Source organism: Panthera onca, chromosome C2, assembly GCF_046562875.1.
Source record: "Panthera onca isolate mPanOnc1 chromosome C2, mPanOnc1 haplotype 2, whole genome shotgun sequence".
NCBI classification, from domain to species: Eukaryota; Metazoa; Chordata; class Mammalia; order Carnivora; family Felidae; genus Panthera; species Panthera onca.
This window is the reverse complement of record NC_138347.1, coordinates 15,632,293-15,655,406: the sequence shown is the minus strand read 5'-3', so window position 1 is coordinate 15,655,406 and position 23,114 is coordinate 15,632,293. Positions and strand designations below refer to the sequence as shown.

General features: G+C 40.4%; 1 protein-coding gene across 5 annotated transcripts in view; it reads left to right on the top strand.

The window, feature by feature from the left end:
• Positions 1-23,114, top strand: part of BACH1 (BTB domain and CNC homolog 1) — a 44,293-nt gene that overhangs the window by 12,088 nt on the left and 9,091 nt on the right. For all 5 annotated transcript variants that reach the window (XM_060640359.2, XM_060640361.2, XM_060640360.2 and 2 more), the window contains 3 exons: positions 12,217-12,510; positions 14,039-15,388; positions 17,305-17,511. In XM_060640359.2, the coding sequence (XP_060496342.2) occupies positions 12,277-12,510; positions 14,039-15,388; positions 17,305-17,511 (1,791 nt within the window). In that variant the 5' untranslated portion in view covers positions 12,217-12,276. The remainder of the gene's footprint in view (positions 1-12,216; positions 12,511-14,038; positions 15,389-17,304; positions 17,512-23,114) is intronic.

The window sequence follows — 23,114 nt, the reverse complement described above, 5'->3', positions numbered from 1 at the left end:
CCGTGTTTGAGAGTTGCCCATAAATTTCACACATAGTGATAAGCCAGTACCACTGATGATATTATAAAGGGGGAAAAGTACTTGACATTCTTGGAAATGGACTCCTTGGGTGCCTTCAAGGCAATTGCAATAAACGTCAACTGCATTTTTAATGAAAGCACATTGTTTTGTTTATAGTTGTCTGTTTTAACATTTTTCTGATTATAAAATAAAATGTATTTATGGTTCAGAATTTCAATGCAGAAACAAACAACAATTACCTAGATGTAACCGTTGTTAATATTTTGATATATCCTAACTAGAGGTGGGGGAACCAAGGTTTCTTCCGGACGTTTAAATGTGAGATGCCTGTTAGACATATAATTAGTAATTTGAATATGCAGTGGAGTACATGAATATGAAGTTCAAGAGAGCTGTCAGAATTAGACCAAATATAATGTTGAGAGTGTACAGTAAGTCCATGAGTGATCCTATCCTTGCCTTGAGTTTGCATGAGTTCATGAGTTTGCATGAGTTCACCTAGGGAACGTGTGCAAAGAAGAGGAGAGACCCGAAGACGAATTCCTGGACCGTCCAGCATTTAGAGACTTGGAAGAGGAGGTTGATCCACCAAAGAAAATTGACAAGTGGCTGCCAGTGAGGTGGGAAATCAGGATTGTGGTATCCTGGATACCAAGTGATGAAAGGATTTCAGGGAGAGAATGGTCAACCTGTTGAATGTTGATGAGAAGCTGTAGAAGGAGACTGAAAATCTGCCATTTAGCAGCGTGGAGGTCATTGATCCTCACAAAGTGGTTTCCATGGAGTGGAGGAGGAAAGGCCTGGTTTTAGTGGGCTCAAGTGAATTCGGGAAGAGAAGGGACTGAAGATGGTATGGATATAAATGGCTCTTTTTGGGAGTTCTGTTATAAAGGGGAGCAGAGAATTTTGTAGATGCAGGGTATGGGGAGAAGAGCCATTACAGTATTGTTTTGTGTGAAAATGGGAATGCTACGTATTCATGTTTTCTTGGTGAGATTTTGCAGAAGTTTGTCAATTTTACTGGTCTTCTGAAAGCATCACCTCGTGGTTGAATTAATTCTACCAAAAGCAAATGCAAAATTTTATGATGTGAGTGGTTTTCTTGGTTAAATACAATAGATTTCATCAGATTTTGTAAGGCAGAGAACCAATGCCCTAGTGGTTTGGCAGTTCAACAACTTCTTTCTTTAGAAGATACCCTCACTTTTTTTAAAGAATCTATTTGGAGTAGTATCGCTTTCAATATAAAATATTAAACAGTATGTATAACATTGTTCCAAGTGTTATATTGGGAATAAAGAAATCTTAACTATATTTCTTTACCCTCCCCGTTCCTGGTTTTGTCAAAATAATGTAAGATGTTAAAGGTTGTTTTTTTCTCTTTATCAAATTTCTTTTTTATTTGGAGAATCTTCAAAATATTTAAGACTCACAAAAGTTATCAACAATTTATACTTAACTAAACTTTAATATTTTTGTTTACTATTTAAATATCTTTTAATTTATGTTTATGTTTTTAGTCTAGTACATGTTTTTGCTTTAAAAAATACAGAAAGATATATCATAAAGCAACCCCATCTGTTGTGCATCATCCTACCTCTAATTTTGCTTCATAGATAATATTCATCTTTACTCATTTCTGCAGTTTACTTTTTCTGTTGGTTACCACTATATCTCTTTGATGGTTATACCTGAGTTTATGAACCTAAGACAATATCTGTTGACTTCCTTTTACCATGGACGTTGATTTTGTTGTTCCCACCATCATCCCACTTATATTTATAATCTCTTTATTTCTGTTCTTGGTCACCTCTCCAACCCCAAAATTTGTTTTAATTTGGTCTCACTAAGGAACTATTTTTTTTTTTAAGTATCTTTTGACTCCACATTATAAATTTCATGGAAATACTAGCTTTCCTTTCAGTTCTGATTCCATCTCCTAGCGTGTCAATTTTACTTGCATTTTGTCAAGATTGATAATGTCTGCATTCCATTTTAGAACTGTAGTTAAGCCTTCTGTTATCTGTCCATTCTGAAAGTTGAAGACCAATGACCAGTGTCCATATTATTATGCCCGTGTCAGTGTTGGGCACCTGAAAACTGAGGAGTGTGCTCTTGTACTTCTTTGACTAGAGTTTCAGTGTGGCCTTGTGCCCCTCAAAAAACACTTCTAGCGTCAAATTCAGGTAATGCTAACAATTACTGAGCACTCATTATGTGCCAGGCACTGTCGTGAAAACGGTTTAATATTATTATAATTAGTATAATATTATATTATTGTATACAATTAAAATTATTATGGTATATATACTTTCGTTTGATCCTCTCAACAGAAAGTACTATTCTCGTCCCCACTTTACCCCAAAACAGAGGGCGTGTCGGAGGTGTAAAGGACCTTGCTTGGCTGGCCGAGTTGTGGTCATGCTATCAGCTGCTGATCTGTGCTGCCCACCCTGGTGGTCTCTGGAGCAGCTGGGTGCTGTGCTTGTGCGGTTCCGACAGTCTTTCGGTTTGAGGTGTGCTCTCTGATAACTGCCCTCTGCCCCTGATTGGGGGATCTCTGGATGTCCTGGGTGAATACTTCCAAAGTAGTATAGGAGTGAGGGCTTCCCTTGAAGGAGGCTGAGTGAGTTTGGGAATTTCACTCTTTGGGGGCATTTTGGGGTATTTTCACTCTTTGCTTATTTTCCTCTCTTAGTTTCTTGTAGGAGCCCTAAGTTAACTGGGAGGGTAACTTCTGCACCTCCTTTTCTGCCCATCAGTTGCTCATCTTAGAAACCCTACCGTTAAGGGGCACCTGGGTGGCTCAGTCAGTTGAGCATCCGACTTCGGCTCAGGTCATGATCTCGCCGTCTGTGAGTTCAAGCCCCACGTCGGGCTCTGTGTTGACAGCTTGGAGCCCGGAGCCTGCTTCGGATTCTGTGTCTCCCTTTCTCTCTGTCATTCCCCCATTCATTCTCTCTCTCTCTCTCAAAAATAAAAATTAAAAACATCAGAACAGTGCTGAAAGAAGACTTAAGTAAGCGGGGAGACTTGTCATGTTTGTACATGAGAAAACTCAATTTATATATTGGTTCTCTCCAAATTGGTATATGGATTCACTGCGGTCCTAATCAAAATTCTGGCTTTTACAGCTCAATGATAAGAAAACAGCTCAGTTAAACATGAGCAGAAAAATTGAACAGATCTTTCACAAAAGAAGATCTACAAATGGCCAATAAAGCACATAAAAAGATGCTCAGCATCAGTAGCCATCAGGAAATGCAAATTAAAACCACAGTGAGATACTCCTGTACATTTATTAGGATAACTAAGATTAAAAAAGACTGGCATTACCAAGAATTGCTGAGAATGTGGACCAACTGGAATTGTTATACACTGCTGGTAGCAATATAAAATGATACAATTGCTTTGGAAAACTGTTTAGCAATTTCTAAGAAGTTAAACATAAACCTACCATGTCACTCAGTTCTTCCGCTTCGTATTGGTTTACCCAAGAGAAATGAAGTATATGTCCATATGGATGTTCACAGAAGCTTTACTACAATGATCCCAACCTGGAAGTTGTGTCTATCTTTGTTAGTTAAATGGATAAAGTGATATAGCCATGCAATGGAATATTATTTGGCAATAGAGAAACATCTTACGTATGCAATGTGATTGTCATTCAGCTGAATGAAAGAAACTGGAAACCAGAGGACATAATGTATGATTCCATTTATATAAAAAATCATACAAAATGCATGGTAATCTACATTGACATAAAACAAATCATTGGTTACCTGGAGCCAGGGGAAAAGGGTAGGAGAGACCTCAAAGGGGCATGTGGAAATTTTTTTTTTAAGTGTTTATTTTTGAGAGTGGGTGAGCGAGTGTGTGTGTGAGGGGCGGAGAGCAAGGTGGACAGAGGGTGGGAAGCGGGCTCTGTGCTGACACCAGTGAGCCCGATGCTGGGCTGGAACTCATAAACCGTGAGATCATCACCTGAACCAAAGTTGGACGCTTAACTAATTGAGTCACCCAGGTGCCCTGGCATGTGGAATTTGAGTGATGAAATTTCTATATCTTTTTTTTTTTTTAATTTCTTTATCTTGATTGTAGTGGTGGTTTCATGCACATATATAAGTGTTAGAACTCATTGAATTGTACTCTTCAGTGCAGTTCTATGTAAATCATACCTCAGTGTTGATATATAAATTCGTGACAAGTGCATGATAAAAAATACATACTCAGTAAACTAGCTTTATTAGTGTGGACCAATTCTAGTTTCTAGTTCGTATTTTCATAACATCTAGTTCAAGTGAGTTATAACAATCCTATTAAGGATCAGGTAGCTGCCAAATATGGTAAGCAAATAAAAGACTTCATTGTTTCTTCAATTCAGTAAGAAGGTATAATCATGGAATCCGTTATTCTTGTTTTGGTTCTGGAGCTCGGGTTTCTTGTGTTCCTTCTTTTTTTTCCCTCCTTTATTCCCTTCCAAGCTATCTTTTTTAAAGATTTTTTTTTTAATGTTTTTTACTTATTTTGAGAGAGAGAAAGAGAGAGCCTGAGCAGGGGGCGGGCAGAGAGAGAGGGAGAGAGAGAATCCTAAGCAGGCTCCATGGGTCTTGATCCTGGATCCCAGCAACTGTGAGTTATGACCTGAGCTGAAATCAAGAGTTGACCTTAAGTGAGCCACCCAGGTGCTCCTCCCTTCCAAGCTGTCTTAAACTTATTACCCGGAATTATCAAAGTTGGATTTACTGACTTGGGAAGTAAAAAACCTTTTGTTTCTGACCTCTTAGTTGGTGAATCTGTAAGGACCTTCTTCAGACTTCTCTAACCATTCAGACTTCTCCCTTCTATGTACAACTTTGGCTTCATCTTTTCAGATATGGAATTAGACCAAGTAAATAAAATATCCATGATTAAATGGATAATTTTTGATGTCAGGAAAAGTAAAAAAGTCCAACTTTCCCTGTATGGAAACAGGGAGTGAACCATGAACTGCAAAAATTGTTGTGATTCACTCACCTTCTCCATTCCCCACACCTCATTTAAAAAAAGAATGTGGCATCTTCAGTTACATAGTTTTAACATAGATTTCCAGGTCATTTTCCCATGTGTCACTGTACAAGTCCTTTACAAAACAGTGTCCTTGTTTTTGGTGCTGCTGTAAGGTCTCCTACTTAATTCAAATTTTTGTTTTTTCTGCTTTCATTCAGCTTTTTTTTCTCGATATATATTTATTCATGTACCTTATCTAGTCATACTTAGGAGTTTTTCATAAGGCTGAGGGAAATGGATTTAGAAAATGTGATTGGGGCACTTGAGTGGCTCGGTCAGTTAAACGTCCAACTTTAGCTCAAGTCATGATCTCATGGTTCACGAGTTCAAGCCCTGCATTGGGCTCTGCACTGACAGCACAGATCCTCCATCCCCATCTGTCTCTGCCCCTGCCCCGCTTGTGCATGCTCGCTCGCTCTAAAAAATAAATAAACATTAAAAAATTTTTTTAAATGTGATGATTAGATATGATGATTAAGCAAGCATGATATTTAAGATCTGTCAAAAGCTAAAGAAAATAACAAATCTTGGTCACCAAGTTATTTATTCTTCCTGGCTCTTCCTTGCAGGTGAGGTGTTATAATGTTATATGTAAAGTTATGTATGTTTACATTTTATATTGTATATAAAAAAGCCCTGAAAGGGAAGACTGAGAACTAAAGGTGCACACACACGATACTGTTGGGTCTTTGCCACCCACTTGACCAACAGAAGATAAGGTGTGCCTGATTCAGAAGAACACTCGAACTCTGGGTATCTTGGGTAAATTCTAACAGAAACTGGCTTAGGACAGTTTGAAGCTTAGGAGGGAGCCAAGAAGGCAGGCCAAGAGGAATTTGCCTGTCTTCTGAGCCTTTGAAGACCCTGACCTGAAACTGAGTGAGGCAAAGGTAATTGACAGGGTGATAGATTGGTGGCAGGCAGAGCAGTAAGGAGGAAAAGGTAGAAATTCCAGATGGCCACTAGAGCAGGGGGAGGAGGTCCTAAGGAATTCTTCCAGGCTACAGAGAGAGTATTGCTTTTATGCAAAGGACAACTCAGTTGCCCTTTGTGCTGTATTGACTGTCCAAGGTTACTAATCGCTTTGTGCCCAACCACACACACACACACACACACACACACACACACACACACACCCACACACACCCACACACACCCATAGTTCTGTTAGGTATATTTTGGATATAACAGAACTATTTTGGAAATAATTGTTCTCATTAATTGAATATTATGGTTAAATGAGACCGGAAAGTAGTTTTTGTTTGGAGACTTACTGCAAGTAAATACCGTCACGAATGTTCACACCCCTGTGTCAATTGATTACACTGATCATTGTCATCTCTTTTGCCCCAAGGCATCATTTTCATTGTGAACATTGGTAGGTTATGTTTTTGAATGTAGGGACTGCCTTTTATTTGTGTTTTGATGGCATTGAACCTGTTGGGTAGCTCAGGTGTATACTTGTAGAAATGACATTCACCGTTGTTCAGTGAAAATCACGAATGTTTGGATAATAGTCTTTTTCTTTTAAGTGAATCCTTGGTGTGAGATTATTTTGTGTGCCCTTCTATGTTGATAATTAAAGGGGCACCTGGGTGGTTCAGTTGGTTAAGCATCTGACTTCGGCTCAGGTCATAATCTCACAGTTCATGGGTTCAGGCCCTGCGTCGGGCTCTGTGCTGACAGCTCAGTCCGGAGCCTGCTTCAGAATCTCTGTCTCCCTCTCTCCCCCCCCACTAGCTTGCTCTCTCGCTCTCTCTCAAAAATAAACATTAAAAAAAAAAAAAAAACAGCAGAGTTCTGAGACTTAAGGGAAATAAAATTCCAGCTCTTGTACGTGTGGAACTTCATCCTCCTACAGTTACTTTCTGTATTTCTGTTAGGAAGCACTGCATTGTACTTGGCCCATGATCAGATATTCGTTCTCCTTAGGCTTTTAAAAGTTTGTTTTAAGTTTTTTTTTTTTTTTAAGTAAATTACCCTTAAAGTTCTTAAAATGTGATAAAGCCATAGCATTTTATTTATTTTCTTTATTGTTTTGAAAGCAAAAACATCCAGTGGTAACTGTATTAAAATGTAAATTATGATATGTATTGAGCAGAGAGCAGAAGGTATTTCCAAATCGAAGTACAGGAAGCTTTAAAATGCTTGTTCATCCTTTATCAGCATTACTGAATGAATCAGCAAATTGCTAAGGTCAGCAAGCCTTTATTTTGAATGATAGCATATATTTCCAAGAATATAGAAAAATTCAGATGTAACATAGGAATCTAAATTTGGTGTTAAACTAACAGAATTTTAGGTCTGGAAGGTTCCCTGGGGGGTGTTTATGTCTTACCTCGTAGGTTTGAGAAATGTTAGGTCACTGACAAATGTTAGAAGTATGTGTGCCACTTTTACCTGATTTAGTCATTATGTTATTGGGTGCAGATGGATTACTGACCACTTGGATGGTTTTCAGAATTAGGAAAATTGATTTTCAGAATAACTGTGTCTAGTACCCCATACTAATGAGACCAAGGTCATGGTGTCTGTGCATACAAGTCCATTGTATTGGCTGTGTTTGTAGTTGCCAAGCCTTGCTCTTCTCTGGCCAGTTGTCTTGTAGACACATTTCCGGCTCCCAGAGGTGGAGGCTCCCTTTTGCTCCTCCTGATTCTGGAAAAGCTAACCAAGGACTTTTCTCTGAGTGCTTGGCTCAGTGGCATTGTTTTCATATATACTAGTATAGCTGATTGCACTGTGTTTGGAGGAAAATGTAGATGATCTAGGTTTTGGATTTATAGTAAATACATGAAGTCATTCATTCAGAAGCAAGTTCCTGCATTGAGTCAGGTACGGTTATGTTATGTGCTTGAATTAGGGCAGAAAACAAGTCAGACGAGGTTTTGACATTTAAGCTGAGACCTAAAAGGTGAGGAGTTAGCCAGCTAAAGAGTAGGAAAAGTGCGGGGGGCGGGCACAGCGTGCTCAGAGGCCCTGAGGTTGGAAGGAGCTTAGTGCCTTATGCTGGAAGGAAGGAGGGTGAGGCTGGAGAACAGCAAAAGAGGGAGACAAAGGCTTAAGATAAGGTTGTATTAGTAGGGTAAGGTCTGGAGGACAGGCTAAGGATTTACAGTTGATTGCAAGAAACTGGGAAGACATTGTAGAGTTTTGGCAAGGAAGAAGTCACTTTGTGCGAGAGTATAAATTGAAGGGGATCTAGAGGGGCTTGAGGGGATGAAGATTTTGTTGTTGTTATTACTAAGAGCAGTTGGTACTTGACTATTTGTTTACTATGGGCCAGGTACTCTGCTAAGCCCTTTACCCTCACTGTCCATGTAAACCTCATGACAACCCAGTGCAGTGCTGCTGCTGTACGTGTTTTACAGTTGGGGAAACTAAGACCCAGCAAGGTTGAGCAGCTTGCCCAGAGGTCACATGGCTAGTAAATGCCGGAGCTGGGATTTGAACCCCGACAGTGTGTGATTTTAGACTCTGTGTGTTAGCCACTGGACATGTGTTTCCCATACGTGAGATGATGGTCCGTTAGTGGTTCTTGAAATTGAGTGGATCACGACTGGAGTTTTTCTTTTTAATAGAACAGAGTAGAAATTAGAGTACTTTGCACGAGTAAGGATAAAATGCTGAAGTATGAAACTTTATTTCGCTTTTTATTTTATATACCTGTATTTGCACATACATGCATTTGTAAGCTACTACAGAAGGCTGGGCGGCATTTGTCAAGACGAGAGCCAGTGGTGGCTTGGACTGGCATTATGGCAGCACAGATGAAGAGAAGCGGGTTTCAGTGTTCAGAGGTACCAGGTCTCGGTAAGAGATTGGATAGAGGGGCTGACGGAGGTGTCAGGGTGAGTTTCAGGGTTCTGGTGGGAGCAAGAGCAGTCGTGGCGTGCGTGTGCCCAGTCCACGCTAGTGAGACCCTTCTTAGAGGGGTCCCCCTGAGTGGCTGTTGTACTTCCTGGTTCTCTGGCTTCTCGTGGCTGCAGCTGGCGGGGCGTGGGGTTGGCCTAGCACCCAAATCCGCATCTCACGGCCAATCTGTAAGCTGGCTGTGAACTTAGGAAGTGATCTGTCACCCCACACTGCCTAAACAGGAGGGTTAAGCCAAGAATCAATTCTTCGTGGAATTTGAGGTGAGGAGTGAGGGTCACACAGACACCCATGTGGGCTGACGGCAGCTCCAGAGTGAAGGTATGGAACCTGTTTTTGCCGTAGTTTCCTTGGGAGCCAGAGAACCTTTAGGTTGCAAGGCTGCAGTGTTAAACAGTCCAGAGTCCTCTTTTTGAAGTTCAAGTCCAGTTCATTTGCTCCTGGCTTTCTGGGAAAGCCCTTTTCCCTATTCTCACGCACAGTCTTTTAGTAATACCTGGCCTGGCTCCCCACAGGACCGCAGTGACTTTCTGTACTGTGTGTTCAGCAGATACTAACTGGAGACAGATATGGAATAGTCAGGTGCTTGCTATGGATCCCCGTTCTTTATCTGATTGGTCTTTTGACCGTGGTCGAGATACTTCTCCCTGAGCCTCAGTTTCCTCATCTGTACGGTTGGGACGATACAGGAGCATCCATGTCAGAGGGCTGTGGTGAGGGATAGATGAGGTCAACTGTGTCAGCACCTCAGCCCAGTGCCTGGTGCAGAATGAGAGCGTAACAAATACTTGCCGTTAGCTGTTAACTGTTTCTAGGACAGTTTCTCAAGAGACTTAAACATATTTATGAACAAAGTCTAATGGGAAGAAGCCAGCATAGAGACAGAGTTTGGACCTAAGTGAGAGAGGGTGTTAAGAGAAGGGACTGGATTCCAGAGAGGCAAGGATGGTATGAGGTCAAGGGCAGACTGTAAAGGGGTTGTTTTCAGCAGGAGAAGGGAGCCTGTGGAGGTGGGTGGGAGGGTAATATGTTCTGAGATTGTATCCCAGCTATAGTTGTCTGCTGGGAGAGACACTAACTGAAGAGAGAAGTGGCCACTTGGGAGGTTCTTGGGGACAACGGAACCTTGGGGCACACAAAAGAATGGATAAGCCACGCTAAGACCCTGAAATTGCACACCATTAATTTATAGTGACAACAGCCTACGTGTTTTTACAGTTTTGTCTGGCTGTGCTGTGTTCGGCAGAATGACGAGATGTAAAAGTAAGATTAGTCTAGTTTTAAGGGTTTGCAAGGCAGATGCCAGGAAAGAATAAAGAGGCTGGGGACTTAGGTGCAGGGATGTGGTGAGGCAAACTGTTGAGTCCAGCTTGGCTGGGGAAGTTGTACAGAGAAGGTGGAATGGTCTGTAACACACACACACACACACACACACACACACACACACACAGTGCATAGTTCCTTTGATAGTTCTTTCTTGCTATTCTTAACAGTAATTCCCTTGTGTTGATAACTGAAATATTAAGACCAATTGCTAAAGGGAATATACTACTCTTTCAAATGGGCACAACCCAAAAGTCGAATTAGTTCTAGTACGTAATTTTGAAGTTGCCATGATTTTATGTGGTATGCCAAATCAGTAAATGATAGGTTGTGATCCGTAACCTTGGGTAGAGTTTAACCACATAATGGGACATTTCATTTTCATGGACTACTTCTGAGGAACTTCCCATTTTAGCTAAATTGAGACACATAAGTACACACATAAGTAGATAGACACATAAGTAGAATAGAATTTATAGATGGCATTTCATGTGTTTGTGACTAGAACAGCCTGTCTCTGAGGCAGAAGTCACCTGTGATCTGGGCCTGGTGTGTCTGACCTTTGGTAGTTCTCACTTGTCCTTTTGTTTTTGTTTGTGGAGTAGAGCGAATCTGGAAACAATAACGTTTATTCAGTCACTGAACTTTTGAGGACCTTGTTGTCTCAGGCAGTGAGTGAGTTCAGAAGGACAAAAAGCGAAGGACAGGGATGATGCCTGTGAGGAGCTTCTCAGCCTGGTCATGCCATAGTGGGGTCCACACACACACCTTGGGGGTACTCACCACTGGCCACTGGTGGCTGGAAGAAAATACTAGAACTGTTCTAATCTGACTTTCAGTCTCCGTGTGTTTTATAACATGTAGTATATAAGAACAGTCGTACATGACTGAAATAGGTAGACATATGTCTGTTGTGGCTCTCCTTTTTTGCTTGTAATGTGTACATGATCAAAAATTGTTTGGCGGTTATTATATGTTGGTGTGTATTTTAAATATATATACATTTTTGATAACTTATGTTTGAACATTTGGGGAAAAGAGTTTCTATGTATGGTAAACCATGTTCTTAATGACGATGTAGTTGTACTTACTGCCCGTATTTTGTAAAGTAGGACTTGTTATATAAAAAGGACTTGTTAAGATCTGGCTCGACAATTTTGTCTTTTTCTCAAGTCATTTTCTTCTTTATGTTGGAGGAACTTTACCTTATGTACCATGTGTCCCTTGTTACAAAGCACTGAAGGCTCCTACCAGCTGTCAAATGTTGGGGAACGGAGCATGGAGAATGGTGGAAGGCCACATGCCTGGTCCCGTCAGTCCCATCCCAAAGGGTGACCTCTGGTGAACTACACACACACACACGCCCATTGGCATCATAAAACAACAGGATTGGGATGCCACCCAGAAATTTCCTGGACCCGGTCTGTTTGCTCGTTGTAGGTGTTTTCTCAATGTGAAATGTCTCACTTTCAGAGAGCTATGAAATCGTTGGTTCAAAGAGTTCTTCCCTCCCTCATCCTGAGAACCCTTTTTCCTAAAATTAGAAAAACTAACTAAAAACTGCCGTGAAGAACCTATTTTAAATGCAATAAATTGAATAAATGTATCTAGGTTCTCTAGAGACTTTTGTTTTCATTTTTATTTTTGCGATGGCTTTTTAAATTTATATTTGACACTGTCATTAAAAGAAATATTTTTAGGGGCTCCTGGGTGGCCCAGTCGGTTAAGCATCCTACTCTTGATTTCGGCTCAGGTCATGATCTCACGGTTCGCGAGTTTGAGCCCCATTTCAGACTCTGCACTGACTATGTGGGGCCTGCTTGGGATTCTCTCTCCCTCTCTCTCTGCCCTCTGCCCCCACTCTCTCAAAACAAAACAAAACAAAAAAAACTTAAAAAAATATTTTTAACAAGATTTTATTTAAGTGAGGTCTTACATGTGTTTCTGCAGGTTTGATGACGACGAGAAGCATGCTTTCACTGGCCTTCCCGACCCCATTTGTTATGCAGAATGTCTCTGAGTGAGAACGCGGTGTTTGCCTATGAATCTTCGGTGCACAGCACCAACGTCCTGCTTGGCCTCAACGACCAGCGGAAGAAGGACGTGCTGTGCGACGTCACCGTCCTCGTGGAGGGCCAGCGCTACCGGGCCCACCGGTCTGTGCTGGCGGCATGCAGCAGCTACTTCCACTCGAGAATCGTCGGCCAGGCCGATGCAGAGCTTAGCATCACTCTGCCGGAAGAGGTGGGAGAGAGGTCCATGCTTCTGGAGGCTACCCTGGTTTTCATTGAATTGAACCTAATTAAATCTCTTTCCGTAGACTTTATTTTTACCTTTACCTTTATAAAAGGTAACGTGATAAAGTTAAAAATAAAACAGTCTCCCTTCTTATCCTGGGGAGCTCATTTCTGTAACTTTTTTCCTAGAAATTATGATGACATGTCATACACAGAATTGTTAGTTTTGGGCGTCAGTTAACAATATTTATTGAGCAGTTGAATAATTTGACCCACTGTTATGTGACTTTTTGAGAAAATGACCAAAGCAGGGAGGGCACAGCCAATGGGTTGGGCATTGGGAGAGGTCATGCTCCGAGCGGCCACGCTGTGTCTCATTCTCTCCTTTTGGACCTTTTCCTGTGATGAGAAACTGAGTGGGTTTAGGGTTCTAGAAATCATCCATCTTAATAAGACAGGGCCTCATGGAAAGTAGGAAAACACTCCGTAAGTGTTCTCTTTCCCCTTTTTTCTTTCTTGAGACTGTTTGTGCATTAGTAGAAAAAAATTGATTTGGTCTCACAATTACAGAGCCTGCTTTTACCTGTCTCTTTCCCTCCAGCCTGTTGCAGAGCTCAGGCATCTAAACATTTCTGTCCTTGTTATATCCTGACTCCAAGAGCCCTTTCACAAGACCGGGAGGTGCTGGTTACACTGAACTCTTATTAGAATTGTTTGCTTTTTTTTTTTTTTTTTTTTTTTAAGTTTATTCATTTTGAGAGAGAGAGAACCAGCGGGGGAGGAGCAGAGAGAGAGGAGGACAGAGGATCCGAAGTGGGCTCCACGCTGACAGCAGCTAGCCTGATGTGGGGCTTGAACTCATGAACCATGAGATCGTGACCTGAGCCTAGATTGGACGCTTAAGTGAGACACCCAGGTGCCCCTAGAATAGCTGGCTTTTAGGTAGTTAGTGACTGCAGCTAGAAGAGCGTGGAGCCTTTAAAGTTAAGAGGCGTTTGGAGAAAGTATGTAGAGCTTGTTTATGGCAGGTCGGTGTGGGCTGCTCTGTGACGGGTACTAAGTCTACAGTTTAGCTTATCCCAGCATCCATACTTCCATGAAGTTGTATCAACAGTTTGGAGCATCAACAGCTTGTCAGTTCTGTGGCAGAGGTCAGCACGAATAACACAATGCCAATGAAATGATAAGGGCCAACTATGGGTTAGCATTGGTTTTAAAAATTAGCAACACATCCCATAATGGCAGTGTTTGATGTCTTCACCTCATGTGAGTCAGACCATAATTCATGTGTCATTAAGCGTGAAATCCATGAAGTGGAGGGTGCAGGTCCAACGAATGAGGTGTGATAAGCATGCTTTTCCAGACTCCTAATTAGCGTTACATTTTCTAGAAGGATGATTTTACTTACCAAATTAAAATGCCCATTTTATAATGATCACAAGTAAGTTCTTCATGTCTCTATTCCCCTTCTACTTTTATTTATCCACTAGACCACTTTCAAGTGATGCATTTGTTTTTATTTTGTATGTTAACAGGTGACAGTTAAAGGATTTGAACCTTTAATTCAGTTTGCCTACACTGCCAAACTGATTTTAAGCAAGGACAATGTGGATGAAGTGTGCAAGTGTGTGGAATTTCTAGGTGTACGTGATATTGAGGAATCCTGCTTTCAGTTTCTCAAATTTAAGTTTTTGGACTCCACTGCAGACCAGCAAGAATGCCTAAGAAAAAAATGCATCCCATCACACTGTCAGAAAGCAGACCTTAAGTTTTCACTGTTGGACCAGAGGGATTTAGAAATTGACGACGTGGAGGAATTTTTGGAAAATAAAAATGTCCAGACTCCTCAATGGAAACTGCATAGGTATCAAGGAAATGCAAAAGTATCATCTCCTCTCCAGGACAGTGCCAGTCAAACCTGTGAATCCATGTGCTTAGAAAAGGATGCTGCTCTGGCTTTGCCATCTCTATGTCCCAAATACAGAAAATTCCAGAAAGCATTTGGAACTGACAGAGTCCGTAGTGCGGAATCCAGTGTCAAAGACGTTCATGCTTCTGCCCAGCCAAATGAGACTCCTGAAAATGAATGTCTGGGAGGAATCCAGGACTGTGCAGATCTGCAGGTGATTTTAAAATGTGAAGAAGGTAAATTAGCAATGGAACATGAAGAAACCAAGAAGAAAGATCCTGCTTCTCAGTGCCCATCAGAAAAGCCAGAAATGACTCCTTTCCCCCACAATTCTTCTGCAGCCCCTCACGGGCTCTATTCTCTGTCTCTTTTACACACCTACGACCAATACGGTGACGGTGACGTGAGTTTTGCTGGAATGCAAAACACAGCAGTGTTAACAGAAAAGCCTTTGTCAGGTACGGATGTTCGGGAAGAGAAAACGTTTGGTGAAAGTCAGGATTTACATTTGAAGTCTGACTCTGGCCCCAGGGAAGATGGTAGCCTTGCCTCCAGCGATCGGAGCAGTGTGGAACGGGAAGTGGCAGAACACCTGGCGAAAGGCTTCTGGAGTGACATTTGCAGCACGGACTCTCCTTGCCAGATGCAGTTATCACCTGCGGTGGCCAAAGATGGTTCAGAACAGATCTACTCCCAGAAACGGTCTGAGTGTCCCTGGTTAGGTATCAGGATCAGCGAGAGCCCGGAACCGGGTCAGAGGACTTTTACAACGTTAAGTTCTGTCAGCTGCCCTTTTATAAGTACTCTGAGTACCGAGGGCTGTTCTAGCAGCTTGGAAATTGGAAACGATGAGTATGTTTCCGAACCCCAGCAGGAACCTTGCCCGTATGCTTGCGTGATTAGCCTGGGAGATGACTCTGAGACGGATACCGAAGGTGACAGCGAACCCTGTTCGGCCAGAGAACAAGAATGTGAGGTGAGGGGAAAACGTGTGTGTTGCTAAGTCCTTGTTTGACCACTTAATCGGGATTTACTCTGGGTCGGCTCCTGTCGCACCTTTAGAGATGATATGCGCAGGCTCAGGGAGGGAGGGAGGGGGAAATCCGGAGACAGTTCTAAAACTGTGATCAGTACCAAAAGAGTGTGACGGTGTTTGAAGGACTTCTGTGTTCAAATGTTTCAAGCGGGTGTATTTATTTTTGTCATGGAGTATATTCACACATTGGCTGTTTAAATCAAATGCCCTGTCCCAAAAGGTAAAAAAAAAAAAAAAGAATCTGTGATCGTTACATGGTAACTCCTGGAAAAATGCAACATACGTTCCAATCTTAGTTATTGATGTAGGATCTCTGGATTTGGGATTAGTTACTTGGCAATGATTTAGCAGTGACTAGGTATAGGAATGTGGGAGAGTTTTCTTTGCCCTAGTTTTTCATAGCCATTAATTTTTTTCTTAGTTTCCCTTAGCCATTTCAGCCATTAATTTAATGTCTTAATAATTTGGCATGAGTTAGCTGGTATTGGATTAACTTTACCAAGCTTGATTTGTGTACTTTGTGTACAAATGTTTGTATTTGATAGATGGTTTTTTGTAAAACATTACCATAATTCCAGTGATAATAAAGCCTTGTTGGTTCTTTATCATTTTCTTTGGTTTTCTAGCTGTTGGATGAGATGGGTTTGAAAGAGTGACAGGTTTTCTTTCCTCCTTAGCTTTGGAAGGAGATTATTGGTGATTTAATTTAAGAAGTAATATATGTGCGTGAGTTACATCTACAGATTTTTATATGACATTTATAAATCCATATAATGGATTTTAATTTTAATTTAATGGAACTGTGAAAAGAATGTTAAAAATAGGGGCGCCTGGGTGGCGTAGTCGGTTAAGCGTCCGACTTCAGCCAGGTCACGATCTCGCGGTCCGTGAGTTCGAGCCCCGCGTCAGGCTCTGGGCTGATGGCTCGGAGCCTGGAGCCTGTTTTGGATTCTGTGTCTCCCTCTCTCTCTGCCCCTCCCCCGTTCATGCTCTGTCTCTCTCTGTCCCAAAAATAAATAAAAAACGTTGAAAAAAAAAATTAAAAAAAAAAAAAAAAAAAAAAAAGAATGTTAAAAATAAAACTTTTAAGAAATTGTAAGACATTTTGTGTAACTAATTTCTGTAAGTTTGAAAGACAAAGTAAGTAGGTTGCCAGAGAAACTGTTCAGTGTTTTATATGAATAATTAATATAATTAAGTTGTCCCACAATTTTGTCATTAAAAAAAATTATCCTAAATTTTTCCAATTTAAGTATGTTGAAGATGACATTAAAATATTCATTAGGTTTTTCTAACCATTTCTATACTGACAAGTGAAAAACTGAAACATGTAGATTTTTAAGTTGAGTTATGTGACACTACTATTTCTTGACAGAAAAATTAATTTTCTAAAATGCTCGAGAAATTACTAGGTAGTTATACCAGTGTTAGATCAGTATCAATCAAAGTATAAAATAGATTTTTTTTTTGTTTGGTTAAACACATTAAAAACACTTTAGAAAGAGGCTTAAAGATATGCGTGTTAATTAACATGTCTGAGTAAAACAAGTTCTGTTTTTTAATTTTAGATACATGAATATTTGTGTTCATATTTTTTATTTTGCAAAAAATCTGTTTCTCAATGTACTTGTCTTCTGAACCCTCTAAAATAGGCTAGAAATATCAAATTATCAGTCTTTATTTTAAGGGATTATATAGAAACTGGGAATAGAGGTCTGCTTTTTTTTTTGTTTTTTGTTTTTTGTTTTTTAAAGTCTAAATGAAGTTCTCTGGAAAATGTAGATGTAGCTCTTCCTCTTCCGTGATGGGAGTCTAACTACTCAGCAGCAATTACTAATGTTTATTTTACATTCTAGGTAAAACTGCCATTTAATGCACAACGAATAATCTCACTCTCCAGAAATGATTTTCAATCCTTGTTGAAAATGCACAAGCTGACCCCGGAACAACTGGACTGCATCCATGACATTCGAAGGAGAAGTAAAAACAGAATTGCTGCGCAGCGCTGTCGCAAGAGAAAACTGGACTGTATACAGAATCTGGAATCAGAAATTGAGAAGCTGGTAAGTTTGCAGGTTTCTTGTTACTCAAATTCCACCACATCCATTCAGTTATTCTTTTTTTTTTTTTTTTGTAGAGGAAATAGCAATTTCAATTCCTGAGTCGATGCTCAGTTACATGTTAATTTCAAAATTCACCAATTACCATCTTAAGAAAATAAGTTACATGATGTTTTTAGAAAGCTTGGGAGAGGAAAAGAGTTTTCATAGACTATTTTGCTGATGCTAGTATTCTACATCTTTAGTGTGATATGCTATAATATGTAAACTGAGAACTATTTTTGGGTGTGTGTGTGTGTTTTTTTTTTTAACTGTCTACCTAATTCTTAGTGGTTGAGTAGAGATTGAAGAAACTCGGAAACACTTTAATCTCTTTTAAGTATCTATAAAAGCTAATGTTACAATTGTTCATTTAAATTGACGGTAGACTTGAATAACTTGTTTTGATCGATACTGGAACCAATAAACGAACTTGGATCTTTCGTCTAAGAGAAAGAACTCATTTGCTGATATGAATAGAAAATTCAAGATTTATTGAGACTCTAGAGGGAGAGGAATGCTTACGTTATTGAATCTTGTTATTTATTCCAGCATCAAGACGCAAATTAATTGAAAAATGGATTAATTTGCACCCAGGTTTCTCTGTTCCCCTAGTGGTTGGTGGAAGAAAGCATTGTATGAAAGAGACAACTATGGGAGTGCAGCTGTAGAGACAGCAGGGAACCAGCACCGAGAAATAGCAAAAACATTCTTGGAATATTTAGTTTGGAGTCTTTGTTAATTATTGGTGAAAGTTTGAAATTGTGATTGTAGCAAGTTCTCAAGCACAAACATTCTAGCTATGAACAGCAATCAATCAGCAACGTTTTATTTTATTTATTTATTTATTTTTTTAAATTTTTTTAATGTTTATTTATTTTTAAGAGAGAGAGTGAGACAGAGTGTGAGCAGGGGAGGGCCAGAGAGAGAGGGAGACACAGAATCCGAAGCAGGCTCCAGGCTCTGGGCTGTCAGCCCAGAGCCCGATGCGGGGCTCGAACTCACGGAGAGATCGTGACCTGAGCCAAAGTCGGACGCTTAACCGACTGAGCCACCCAGGCGCCCCAATCAGCAACATTTTAGAAAAAAGAACCTGTCTGGGGAAATGCATTCTTATTTTGTGCTGTACTGGGTTGTTATGAATGACAATGTTGTGTTTTCCTCCATTCAGTTCATCTTTGCCCTCATCAGAAAAAAAGAAAAGAATAAAAAACCAGTCTGTGCCTTTATATACAGAAAAATGGAAAAATAAAAATTTATTATTCATCTATTGTGGTCAGTACCCTATTTACCTGTTGTATTAATTTGGACACTGGCTGTAAGAAATCGAAACCATCTAAAGCATGAATGAATGAATGAATGAATGAAGGAAGGAATGAATTTGTTGTGAGGATACAGGCGTGTCTCATTTAGAAGCCCAAGAGTGAAGCAGGCATCGTAAACAGTATAGAATAAGAAAGTGGAAAACTGCCACCAGAAACCCAGAGAGTCTTCTGTGTCACCCCATCTTCATGCACCTGCTCACTCTGCACTGTGCTGCTAGATGCGGATGGGAAGGGTAGCTGCAGTGTGGCTTCTGAATAGTCTCTCTCTCTCTTCCAGGATCTAGTCCAGATGGACGCTACAGTTTTAGTTCTAAATTCCCAAGGAGGTGAGCATCTAATTGGCTTACTTCAGCTCAGGTGTCCTTTTCTGTGACAAGAGAGAAGGGACAGATAGTTACAGCCCAGCTGCCAGGAGCCCACCTCTGGGCAGGCAGAGCAGATCGCCTGCCAGGGATCTGCTCATCCAGATGTGCACCAGGCTGACTGAGCTCAGCTCAGTCTCTTTCCACTTCCCAATATCTCCAGAGAAAACATGCTAGCTTTTTTTTCTTTTTCTTTTTCTTTTTCTTTTTCTTTTTCTTTTTTGCAGAGTGTCTTGCATTATGTTTTAGCTTCCTTGAACTCACTGTCCCGTCCTTCATACTACTCTCCGTTCTAGTGATTTGTACAGGCGCACTCTAGCTGCAAAGTGTAAGGGGCACTTGTAAAGTTCAGACCTGCCACAGATGTCTCTCTCAGGTGAAAATAAGCAGAGAATGTTTTACTTCTTAGCTAACAGGAATAAGAAAGCTGCCCCTTTTCCTAGATGTAAAAGAGTTTGAGCCTTAAGTTATTTTATTACATTAAGAAATTTACTTGGAATTTAGACCCTGGTTATTGGGTGATGTTTTGGGTCTTGTTGTCTTTTGTAAAGAGAGAAGGACCAACAGTAGAGTGGAGAATATGGAGGAGTGCGACAGATTTGTATTTTTTAAATTGAGAGGGTACTTTCTGGAGACATGGTCAGTAGACAAGCAGGATTTCCCAGTATTTATATTCTGGGTGGTATTTTAGTGAACCTACTTAAGGGAAATTACTTGTTTCGTAATGAAACAGCCATGGTGATGTAGCCAGTAACTGGTTAGGTTAACATATAAATGAATTCACAGTATATGTTGCCCTGATCTGGTGATTAGGTGAAGGGCCCATATTTTAGTAAACTTTAGTCTGTGGCTATTGGCTGCAAACTTTTTGCAGTTTGTCGTAAGAGTAATGGCATAATAGACTGGATGGAAAAACACATGAAGAACAGTGTTTTGATCACGGTAAGAATAGTGATTCTAAAATGTCTTCACGGTAGATTTGTAGAATAATTATTATGTATAAAGGACACTTTAATAGTCTCAATGCGCTATGAAAGACAATGGTGATGTTAGTTCAAATTCAATAAATAAATGAGTTGTATTTTTCAACAAGAAGTCCTGTCAGAATCTAATAGAACCTTTGAAGAAAAAGAAAGAGGTGTATTTATTTGGTGGGTAAATTGATGGTAATTACGTTTAACATTTATGGTGTATTAGAGGTTAGGCATTGATTTGTCATTGCATTTACTATAAGGACTTTGAATATGAATAATCTATAGACCAATAACATGACTTTTTTTTTAACCAATAAAGTTCAAGAATCATTCAATTTTTGTTATGTTTGGCTTACAAAGCTCTTGTCTTTAAGGATTCTTTACAAGGTCCATGTTTCTTCTTGAACATTTCTTGAGAAATTAAGAACTAGTATGTTTCTCATACTATTTTTGCCTCAAGGAAAGGTAACCCTGAAATGAAGAGAACTTAGCTTTTTTAAAAATTTAATTTAATTTAATTTGAACTAATTAATTTATTTATCAGAGAGCACAAGTGGGAGAAAGGGGCAGAGGGAGAGAGGGCGAGAATCTTAAGCAGGCTCTCTGCTTAGTGTGGAACCTCATGTGGGGCTGGATCTCACGACTCTGGGATCATGACCTGAGTTGAAATCAAGAGTCAGACACTCAAATTGACTGAGCCACCCAGGCACTCTGGGAATTTAGCTTTTTAAAGAAAAAAATTACCAAAGTGTATTTCTCTTAGATGTTATCCAATATTTATTGGTATCAACGTGTAAGTGATCAGAAGTATTCACAAAAGCACTTGGTTCAGACTTGAGGTATATAGACATCATTTTGTTTCATTGCTTTTATCTATTGTGATGGTATAGGAGTACAAAGACCTCATCTGTCCTTAGTATTTTACATCTTGTGGTGAAGATTGTATTATTTTCTTGAAAATAAACTTGTTTTGGGGCGCCTGGGTGCATGGTTCAGTCAGTACTCTTGATCTTGGCTTAGGTCCTGATCTCACGGTTCATGAGTTTGAGCCCTGTGTTGGGCTGTATGCTGACAGCAGATCCTCTGACGCAGCAGATTCTCTGTTTGGGATTCTCTGTCTCCCTCTCTCTCTCTGCCCCTCCTCTTCTCTCTCTCTCTGTCTCTCTCTCAAAAATAAATAAATATTAAAAAGATAAATCTGTTCTAGCCACGTGCTGCTGGCTGCTCTGCGCACACGCACACTGCCGTCTCCAAACACACCCAGTGAGCCCTTCTGGAACTTGCCCGTTGCCACTCTGTGATATCGTTGAGCAGCACACCTTGAAATGTGGTCTGTGGGCAGTTGGCATCAGAGTTATCTGGGAGGCTCCCTTTGAAAATACACGTTCCTAAAAAATACTAGAAAAACTAAAAAAAATAAAAGCACATTCCTTAATCCTACCCTACACCTGTGGGAGGGTCCCAGAAGCATGTGTTTCATAAATATTTCCGGGGTAAATCTTCATTCACATTAAAATTTGAGAGCCTGTTGCACTAGGGCACAGAGGTCAGATGGAGGCTTTGGAGTCAAACATCTGGAAATGGTCCCTGGCTACTTGGTAGCTTTGTGGCTTGGGGAAATTATTTTACCTCTAATCCCCACCCACATTCCCTTATTGGTGATACGGAGATAAGGATAGTATCTCCCTCAGGACTGGTGCAAAGATCACATGCCATTATACTGCTCAGCACGTGCCCTGGGCCCAATAAATATTAGTAGTTGTATTTTAAATTCCTCTTCTTTCTGTGAACGTCTGCTGAGCATACTTGATGTTGTACGAGTTACCAGGAAATCAAAGATGACTGAGATACAGTCCTTGCCAATAAAATGCTTATATTCTCACAGGGAGAGATTTACGTGTTCTCATGTTTTCCTGAGATTCATCTTCCTCCCCTGCATTCTGAAAGCTTCAAGCTTTTAGAAGAGTTAAGAGTGCAATGAACAACCTCATGTTGGCTCAACAATTATTTACATTTTTCACATCTGCTTTACTTCTCTGTTGGTCTTTCCAGCCACGTGTGTGTCCCTGCTCTCATTGTTTGGTCTGTCCGTCTTTGTCTCTCTCCTTGTCGGTCAGTTTTGGTCTCTTTCTAACCACAGTTGGTCGATCTCGGTCCCACTGTCTTTTCTCAGTCGGTCTCTATTGCTCTGCTTTTATTTTCTGATTCATTTAAAAGCTACCACATTATGACATTTTACCCCTAAATACTAAAACATGCATCTCCTAAAAATAGACATTCTTACATGTATTTATCTCATATCTTTACCAATAGTTTTATCATACCCAAGAAAGTTAATAGATCCTCAGTATTATATATACTCCCTATTGGATTACCCTAATAGTTTCCCAAATATATTTCATCTATATGCTTTTTTCCCCCTCCAAACTAGGGTCCTTTTCATCACAGAACATTTGGTTGTGCCTTTTTAGTCTTTCAACCCGAGACCCCCACAACCCTTTTTAAAATCATGATAACTTTTTGAAGAGTCCAGGCCAGATTTCTCATAAAATGTCCTACTTTTAATGTTTACCTGACTGTTTCCACTTGGTTTTAACTCACTCCTCCATTCTTTGTATTTCGCACAAACTGTGAAAGTGCAAGTTGTTGAATCGAGACGAAACCTGAACTGGTGTTGTGTCCTTCATGGTACGCCGTGTGGTAGAGGGCACACTGCCAGGTGTCCTACCTGAGCAGATGGGAATTGCCACATCATTTTCGAGATTCTGGTTTTTGGCTCTGTAATTGCTCAGTAATCTGTGACGTGTTACTTAGGCACTTTAGGAATAGCCTCTTCCCCACGACTCCTACATGTTTTGTTTTCCAGCACATGTTGGTGGCCTTCACAATGGGTGTTGCAAAATAGT